The sequence below is a fragment of the Taudactylus pleione genome, unplaced genomic scaffold (genome assembly GCF_031769625.1).
Source record: "Taudactylus pleione unplaced genomic scaffold, aTauple2 ptg000454l, whole genome shotgun sequence".
Lineage (NCBI taxonomy): Eukaryota > Metazoa > Chordata > Amphibia > Anura > Myobatrachidae > Taudactylus > Taudactylus pleione.
In genome coordinates, this window is record NW_028284856.1 from 7,960,535 (window position 1) to 7,970,733 (window position 10,199).

General features: G+C 39.0%; 1 protein-coding gene across 1 annotated transcript in view; it reads left to right on the forward strand.

Moving 5' to 3' along the window:
- The window catches only part of LOC148505405 (albumin-like), a 33,452-nt gene extending 29,359 nt beyond the window's left edge, over positions 1–4,093 (forward strand). Inside the window, exons 14-16 of the mRNA XM_088448245.1 lie at positions 258–390; positions 1,440–1,494; positions 4,067–4,093. Coding sequence (XP_088304371.1) covers positions 258–390; positions 1,440–1,484 — 178 coding nt within the window. The 3' untranslated portion in view covers positions 1,485–1,494; positions 4,067–4,093. The remainder of the gene's footprint in view (positions 1–257; positions 391–1,439; positions 1,495–4,066) is intronic.
- Positions 4,094–10,199: the final 6,106 nt, after the last annotated feature.

Genomic DNA, 10,199 nt, shown 5'->3' on the forward strand with positions numbered 1-10,199 from the left:
TATTGCAGAAGCCTCACAGTGTCGTACATATAATTCTGGGAATCTAGCATTATTTGCAGAACTACATTTATTGTACTGTAACTCCCTTTTACTGTAGTTTTCAAATCCAGTCTTATCCATGCAAACATTTTTATTTCTTAGAAGATCTTCATCCCTGTCCATTCCTCTTTATTGTAACACTGGAAATATTAAATGATACTGCATAGCTACAGAACATGTCTTTACTGCATCATAATCTGTGAATTGTTTATTCACAGATTGCTTATCCACCTGGTGAAACTGAAGCCAACCTTAGAACAAGACAAACTGAATGAACTCATCAATGAGTTCTCCAAAGTATCAAAGAAATGCTGTGAAGAAGCTGATCACAAGACATGCTTTGAATTAGAGGTATGTAATGCTGTGAATACACTCTTGGCCTGAGTCAGAGTTGTACGCTAATGCAAACACATTTGTGAATTTTGCCGCTTAGCAATTGCTAAAATATGCTAATGCATCAGCTGGCGTAATTTGTACTGAAACGCCCACCAGAGCCCTCGTAGACTGTGTACACACAAACGCAGCATTGTATCCAGATTTTCCAAACATGGACTCCTCGACTGAAACTATGGTCACTCAGATGGGACCTGGTAATTAAGACGCTGGAGCTGTGTTCTCTGTATGCACAAGGCGGCTGTGACGTTTGCACAAACCACCGATAACTTGCTCAACTGCATTAACCTCAGAATAGCGTTCAACTTTGAATCAGGCACGCTGTCCCTTACATATCCACAACTTGTCTGGGTGCCCTCACAGCTGCAGGTAGTGTAATATGGGTAATCTGTTGTGGTACCCACAGGGCTTTATATATTTCATAAATCAATTGGTGAAGTCTACCTAGCTTGCATTCAGCGTTTCATTTAAAATAATAAAACTGAAATATTGAATAAAAGTTATGGTGGACTTCACAGATTACTCCATTATATATATATATATATATATATTCCATATCATCCCTTTAATTTGGGACAGATGTGAATTACACAAGTTTATATACGATATATAATTACTGGTGCAGTTCAGCACTCACACTGCTATAGTTATTGCTGCTCCGGTGTCCTCCTCACATGTAACGCAGGAGAAACATGAGAATTTAGCGGCATTAAAAGACTTATGGAAAAGTTTCTTCTATTATGTTTCCATAAGCCAACATTTCAGGACTCGCAGGTCTTGTCTTGATAAAAGGACATGTGAGCCCTTAAATGTTGGCATATGGAAACATAATACAAGAAACCATTGCATAGGTCTTTGAGTGCCGCCAAATTATTTATATATATATATATACATATATATATATATATATATATATATATATATATACATACATACATACACATATGGTACAGAATAAAGATGCACTACTGACTTTTTTATGACTGTTTTATATTATTATTTTACAGAAACCACTACTCTTCGCACATGTGAAAGCAGCAGTTGAACATTAATACAGAAAAGGTACGACACCTGACTTAAATCATTAATATAAAATGATTTTATACTGACATATATATACGTTCTGCAATCTTACATTTGTTGACTGTTACATACCTTGATGATATTTCTCAAACTAGGTGATATTGGGGGTGATTTACTGGAGGACAGAATTAAAACATTGTACACAAATGCCCAATGTTATAATTCTGCACATACATCCGATATGCACTGGGAGGACGCATATTGGAATTGAATGGAGATTCATGTAGTTTTGCTAGGCGTTCCTGGGTGGTGACTGGTGGGTGACTAACGGTGGTGGGCATGTCACGTGTCAGGGATGAGCCGGTGTCACGGACTGCATCGAAAGACAGTTCCACTGGCACTGGCTCCCATGGACATTCTGAGCAGCCGCAAGGTAGCTCTAATGTCCTATATTGTGGCTGATGGATGGTGTATCTTTGTGCACATATTGTCAGATCCGCACCTTGGCTGGTGGGCATCTCAATAGGATGCCCACCGGCTGCGGCATCAACATAAAGACGCAGTAGTTACTGCAAATGCGTCTACCTCTGAATCCCCCCCATTGTGTTTAATCTAATGAGAGGTAAGGATACTCTGTGATAATGTAATGTTTTCCCTCTGATTGGTAACAGGTTAGGTTATTTATGTTTCCCCGCTAGTGCCTTGATGTGTAGACCAAACTTTAAAGTTACATGCAGTTTACCTAGGATTACCAAGAAAATACGGTTCACTTTTCTCAACAAATATAAAATGTTGTACTTATTAAAACTTAGAAAAAAATCCTACGCAAATGAAATCGGACAAAACCGGACCACAGCATTGCAAATATGTTTCACCAAACAGAGTATGCCCTAAAATTCACATAAATATGGCTTCCAGATTTTCAAGTGTAATTATTTTTTTTGCACTCTGTCAGAATTGAATTCCTGTGGTCTCCTCCAGTGTATAATTCATTCAATCCTATAAAAAGAAAAAGAAACTTGTATTGCCTCTATAATATTGTTCCCATTTTGTTTTTGTGCTGTCTCAAATATCTCTCAAAGCTCATATTGTTTTGCATGTATCTAATTGTGCAATCAACATTAGTATAAAATCAATTGATAAGTGAGTTTATATTACATTGCTAGCAATGACAGAAAAATAAATCTTTACAGACAAAATAACAAATGGAAATAGTTATTGTGAAAACTGCCTTAAAATGTATTATTGTATAGCAAACAATATTAGATTTAAGGTGCATACGCACACAACGATTTAGTTAATGAACGATTTTAGTAAACGATTTTCTACCTTGAAAAAATGAACTAAAATCGTTTACTAAAGTTGTTCATTTACAATGTTCATTTAAATGTAATGAACGATTTTTTAGAACTACAAACGATTTTTGCATATTCCGTTACTGAAAATCGTTGAGTTGACAAGTCTGACTGAACTACAAAATACAAACTACAAACGTGAACGCGCATGAACGAAAATCGTTCATCGTTTGACTCAGAAAGTGAACGATTTTTACAAACAATTATTGTTAAACGATATCGTTTAAAAAGTTGTTGTGTGTGTATGCAGCTTAAGAGCTAAATAATTACAAAACTTCATTTCAAACTAATACCCCTTTTACACCGGAGCTAAAACCTGGGTTATTGAAGGGTTAACCCGGGCAGCTCCCTGGTGTAAAAGGGTAGAGGGTTGGATTGCCAGGTCGAGTGACCCGTCAATCCAACCTAGGTAACTAGCAGGTGAAATCCTGCTGTGAGAACAGCGCACTCCGGGTCACGATGACCTGGAGTGCACGGCTAGCCAGCTGATTGGTCCGGCTTCAGTGGCGCTTGGAGATGACGTCATCTCCAAGCGACCACTTTCTCTCCGGAAAAGCCGGGTCTATGCTGACCCGACTCTGGTGTGAGCGATCAGACCCGGAATTTTGGTGGAAAAGGGGTATAAGAAGAAGTAACCCACAGAAAGTAATTAGATGTCCTTTTACTTGTTTACCTTGCACTATAGCAATTAAAAGTGATTGTTTATTAGGTTGTGTGTTTTGTTTGACATAGGTAATTTTAAACTTGGTAAATAAAAACGCTCATTATTTTCCAATGACATAACACTTTGGAATGTCATAAAGGTGATGAAGAACCTCTGTACTTAGACAGGGTCTTACACTACTTAGTACTTGAGCTAATATAAAATACTACCACTATCTTTATGTAATATATGCTATATATAGAAATACAAATGAACACTGAATTCTTGAAAACAAGTAATATTTTTAAATGTATAAAATAATTATGGCATATGCTTTAGTAGATATACTAGGCAACACTTAATACTGTAAAACTGTATGTTCTAAACATAACCATGCAGAACATTAGGTGTTGCCCATTTTAATTACTAACCAAACACATATATATACTTATATTTCTGAAATGGCAGTAGAAAAAATACATAATCTGATTGGTTATTATGGGTACCGCCTTCATTTCTACATGTGTGGGATAATATCATAGATGCCATTGCAGTGTTTACTTATTCCTATTGGTCTACAGTACTATAATCATTCTTTACCTTCTTTATGCAGACTGCAACTCTGTTGAGAACGATCAAGAACTTTAATCCAATAACATCCAACAGCTGAAGTTTCCAAGCTGAAAGCATTTTACAGCATTAAATAAAGCTCTTGTGGATTAATCATCAGTGTCTAGCATGCTTTATTGGGGTGATAGAAATTTATTAGCAAATGTTTATGGAGAGCCATCATTTTACAACTACTAAAATGTATGATTTAATATAACACGCTATATTATAGTATTCAGTAATTCATTCAAAGTCAACTAGTATATACTTAAGTTCAAAATAATCCAATCCATATTTTAGGCGGAGATGTATCAAATCTAAAGTAGACAAGTAGAGAAGTTGCCCATTTGTAAACAATCAGATTCTACCAACTACTTTAGAGAATCCACTTGACAAATGATAGCTATTGTAGCAGCTGATTGGTTATTATAGGCAAATTCTCAACTTGTCCTTTTTTGAAGGTTTAAAACATCTCCCTTTTAAAACAATTTAAACCAGTGAATAATGTCCTATTATCATCACTATCAGTTGTGGTTATTACATCTCTATGATTTGCCTGGTCAGGAGTTAGGTACATGCACAAAGATTATTGTGTAAATGAGTGTCTGTGGGTACATCTCTTTGAAGAGCATTGAAGTTCCTGTAGGATCACCATTTATTCCACCCAGTTTTGTGGTGTCAATGGAGGTCAATCCACATGGCTGAAAATCTTAACCAGATAATGGTTTATTACCCTGGGAGAAGCAGGTGCAGGGTAACACAGGGTCAATAGTATGCAGCAGCAGCACAGGATGTAATGATATCCAGTTGAAGCCAGGAGCTGTATAGGGTATGCTGGGCATTGTAGTGTGCCTAGTGCATACACACATTTATACTGCAGTCATGCAGTGGTGGCAACAGGATATAGGTAATATATATAGTGAAGGTAATAGAGTGTTAATTTGAGGTCTCAGCACAGTCTCCACTGCGGGAGGACACTCAGGGGCACCCGTTACCTGGGATAGAGGTATTAGAATGACATAGGGATAGACATCAACCATCAATGTTTTCAAACCTTTGATGTCTATGGCTGAAGGCATGTGGGAGTTTTGCCATTGATGGCACGGCACCAATTGTGTACTCAATGTCTGGCAATGAATGAGCATCTACAGATGGTTGAAAACCATTCACCATCGATGGTACAGCCTGCGATGGCCATCACTAGAAAATCACTGTGGGGAGATGCGCATATGCAGTGGCGTAGGTCGTCTCTCTTGCGTCTGTTGCTCCTGGTTTTAGTGCCCAGCAGCTAGTAAAAGAGACCCACTCCCCCCAAGTTATTCTCTCTTTTACGAAAGTGTTCTGCTCTAGTTGCTTTTCTCTGGTGGATCTCCTATGAACAGCAGCTTGAGTCCTCACTGCTTGGCTGGCACAAAGGAAACATCAGGATGCTCTGGCCATATAATACTAAAGAGGGCACTCAGAGCTTCTCATTTTGTTCATAAGCTGCTTTTCACCATTAAAAAAACTTCCTTTCTACTTACATAATGTATACAGTACCTCAGTATGGAATACTTGTTATAGAAAACTTGGTCACCAGTGCTATCTTCACTATAAAACCTACTTTTAGGGGACATTTTAAGGTTCAGTGTACTCCAAATACTTGTCAATGCTTCACATATATTTATAATATATTATGAAGACCAAACACTTGGCACTCCCATATGCTGTTTAAATCACAAAAGTGCTGGGTGCCATCCAATTCCACCAGGAAAAATATAGAAATCTGACAGCGGCACTCTCTCTGGTTTGTTGAATTGAGTGATTCTTGTGGACTATATAAATTTTGATAAAATAGTGACATATTGTAGGTGATATCACCAGAAGTGACATTAAGTCAATTTCATTTATTGTTTGACTGCTAACCCTATAACTATATGCTATAGGCCATTTAGGATCATGATGATGTCTGACCTGAAATGAAACCCGTTGGGATGGACCTATTACCTGGACTAGTTTGTACTATTGTACTATTTTGTACGCTTGCTACCTACCACTTGTTTTCTGTCCTATCCTTGTAATTTTGTCAATAAATGATTGTGTTTTTTTACCATAAAATATTTGTGTATTGGATGAAAGATATTGAGACTAACGTTCCTATTTGAAGTTTTTACAGTGTAAAGTGCTATTTCTATACACACTCAGGTAAAAATAAAAAAAAAAGAAACCAGAACTGTCAGAGAGTTCCTACTTCATAAAATAGACAAATTTCTGCCCTATTTGTTAAAATTTTTCTTAAAGGGCGTTTTTACAATAATACACAAAAAGATTATTATATATACAGTGCTCTAGCAGTTCTAATCCCGATGACGGAAGACCGGCAGTGAAGACTAACCCCCTTAACCGTAACCCTCCCTTAGGGGTGTCTAACCCCCCTCCCCAAGTGCCTAACCCTAACCTCCCCTGTAAGAGCCTAAACCTAAACCCTCTTCCCCACAGCCTAAACCTAAATCTCCCGGGGGAGGGGAGCCTGTCCCTAACCTCCCCCCCTGGGGGTGCCGAACCCTAAACCCCCCTTCCCCTAGCCTAATCCTAACTTTCCCGGGGGTGCCTAACCCTAAGTCCCCCCCAGGAGACCCTAACCTAACCCTCCCCACCCGCTGCTGTCCGCGCCCGGCGCCCAGCTTACCTTCGTTCGGTATGCCGGGCATCGGGCTCCCAGCATAGGTAAAATGACAGGCGTCAGGATTTCGACGCCTGTCATTAGACCGCTTGCCGGGATTAGACAGTCGGGAAGCCGGCGGTCGGCATTTAGACCATTGGCTTCCTGAATACATCCCAGTACTCCAACCATATAAGTAATAACATACGAAATGTGGCAATTATCCACAGGGAGAATTATAGCTGGGTACTTCATAAATAAGCAATATTACTTTTTAAAATAGTAATGTGTCCTCATGTGAATATATTTTTCATATTTTTTTATATTTTCTTTCTTTTGTACCTTTGAAAACCACTATCCATATTACTTGATATTTCTTCAACTCACTATCTTCCACTTTAGCTGGTCACACATATCTAATAGTTGAACTGACTGCCTGACATCTGGAACTTTCAATAACGTATCTGTACACATTAAGGACCAAAGTGCACCTTTCTGTTGCTTCAAGCATTGTGCTAAATGCCCAGATGACAACAGAAAGCTGTTCGTACATAAGTATCTCATCTGATTTGTATAAATATTTCTAATATATTATAAAGAAAACTGACGGTGGCACTCTCAGTCAAATTATACTCGGTCACAATGACCTTAAAATGTAGTTCAACGGTTTCGGTATATTACAACCTTCGTCAGGAACATAAAAAACAACAAAAACATACCTTACCTTATATATGAACACCATGAAAGTGAGTAGCCACATCAAACAATCTCTTCCCTTTCGGAGTCCCTCATAGCACATGTGTGCAGAAGTGACGTCCGTTACAGGGGGAATGCTTTCCTTTAGGAACAAAGTGAAAGCTCAATCACCATGGAGACCATAGACAAATGAAATATTGTAACACAGCACTAACTATGTATACTTAAGTAATACATCAAATAAATTTAACAATTTTCACAGAAAACAGGACAAAGTGAGAGAGTAATTCAGCCAATTCGGCTTCACAGTATTAAGGTAATCAATCCACCACGCTTCTCTCTGTAACAGTAGTCTATACTGAATAGAGAGTCACAAGTATTGATTGTTAAGCCTACATAGTTCATTCCATTCCAACAGGAACAAGCTATAAAAAACACACAGTGACATTAATGTTACGCTCGATAGACATTGTTTTTTTTTACTGCAGTTGATTTGATTAATTGCTTTTAGATAGGAATATGTACAATTGTACTTAATTACGTTCACAGATTTTATGTTATCTTAAATAAATGTATTAATTATCAATTCATCATTACCATTGTGGTTTCTATGTTGATTAGCTCTGTAATTGTATTTGTATTGTCATTTAGTAGGGAATAGACTACTCCCTTATTTTTTAGCAGCAGCTATTAGAACAACATCCTCAATTGTGCCTAATCTTTTACCCTGGTAAAAAATCCTTTTGATATTGTAAGATATGGCCTGGCATAACCGACTTAGAAGCACTCCAGAACAAAACAATGTCTTGCCAGTGTTCCAAATTGTCATCAAAATAATTGGACCATGACATTGTTAAGTACCGTTTAAAGTCCTCTGATTTAGCTAAATAATCTGGAAATCGCCATAGACGATCCGCAGAGGTTAAAGAAGCGTGCCACAAATCCAAAGACACTCGGCCTTATCCAAAATTAATATCTCATGAATCTCCGACTCATGTACCTGTGACATTAAAGAATTTGAAATAAGGAAAAAGTCAATCCTGGACAATGATTGGTGAGCTCGGGAAAGGTGAGTAAATGTACGCTCTGAACCATGTAAATACCTCAATGGATCAGAAAGTTGATGTAAAGTTTTGAGGGACTGTATATAATACCAAGAAGGTGTATTAGGCCTATTTACTGTTGGAGACCTATCTATATAGTGGGGTCATCCACTGAATTGTAATTCCCTGCTAAAATTAGCTCATGCACCTATGTGCTAACACCTGAGATAGTTTAGCCAAAACTTGGTTTGGAGATAAATTCGGAACATATAGGTTAAATATTGTGCAATTACGTCCTTCAACAGTCAAATCCACTAGCAGGTAATGACCCTCTGGGTCTATTAGCTTGTCTAAAATGGAATATCATAGATTCCGGTAAAATAGCATCGCTACCCCTCTTGATTTAGATCTGTAATGCATTCTCCAATCCATCTGGCCCAGAGGGCACATTCATCTCCCTGTACCCAGTGTGTCTCCTGCAACAACACAATATCTGGATTTAACCGGGGCGGTGTCATAGCTCATGTCACCGCACATCTTCTCTGCCCGTCAGGCAGTCTGCGCCACTGTGGTAGTAAGGACTGGGAGTTGAGGTGATAGGGGATAGAGGCTGTGGGCAGAGAAAGGTGATGGGGGCTGGGGACAGAAGAAGGCAATAGGGGCTTGGGACAGAGGAAGGTGATGAGGGTTGGAGGTAGATGAAGGGGACAGAGAAAGGTGATGGGGTCTGGGGGCAGAAGGGGACAGGGGCTGGGGGAAAGAAAGGTGATGGAGGATGGTGAAGGGGTCAGAGGAAGGTGATGGGGCTGGGGCAGAAGGTGATAGGGGCTGGGGGCAGAGGAAGGTAATGGGGGCTGGGGGCAGAGGAAAGTGATGGGGGCTGAGGTAGAAGGTGATAGTGGCTGGGGGCAGAGGAAGGTGATATAGACTGGGGACAGAGGAAGGTGATTGGGGCTGGTACAGAAGGTAATAGGGCATATCGATACCCCTTAATCGCTAGTCGCTTTTTAGCGCTGCAAATCGCTAAAGAAATAATTGCTGTCCAGCCCAATTGTGGTTCCAAAGCACAAAAAGTTATATTATTCAATAAAAGAAAAATACGCACTTTGATCTAGACAATGAGCGCAAATAACAATTATAATACAAGGTACAGCCAATACATACGCAAGCGCCCCGGATCCAGGTCCCAGTCCTCAATCCTGACGTCTGCGGTCATCAAATGGGTATGACTGAGATCTAGCCCCAAAAGCACGTCTATATACCTTCCAAAGTTTTACAACAACAATAGAGACACGCATGCATGATTTTATTGGTTCTTGCTCCTGGGTGATCTTGTCATTGGTCAGTTCATAGGGGTATGGCTCCTTTCTCCAGATGTCTCTTTGTGTAGTTTTCCCGCCGAAGAACTGGTTGAATCTAGCTAAGACACTACATACAGAGTCACAATATCTAACCAATATCTCTCTATGATCCATAACTTGAGGACACAAGAGGTGACTTCCTTGCTGATAGAACCGGAAGTCTGCAAATAAACAGGGTGTCAGTATAATACTAAACATGACATGTCTATGATGTTCTATATCTTTAATATCAAATACATACATTTTATATCATAATCTTTATGAGTGCGTGCATATATATATATGTTTGTGGTCGCTAATGTGCGTCTGTATATTAAATTGAGAAAGTGTTCATCAATGTGTATCAAATACAAGTAAGCCTACGTGCGTCCACGTGTACTTATATGAGTGCATATA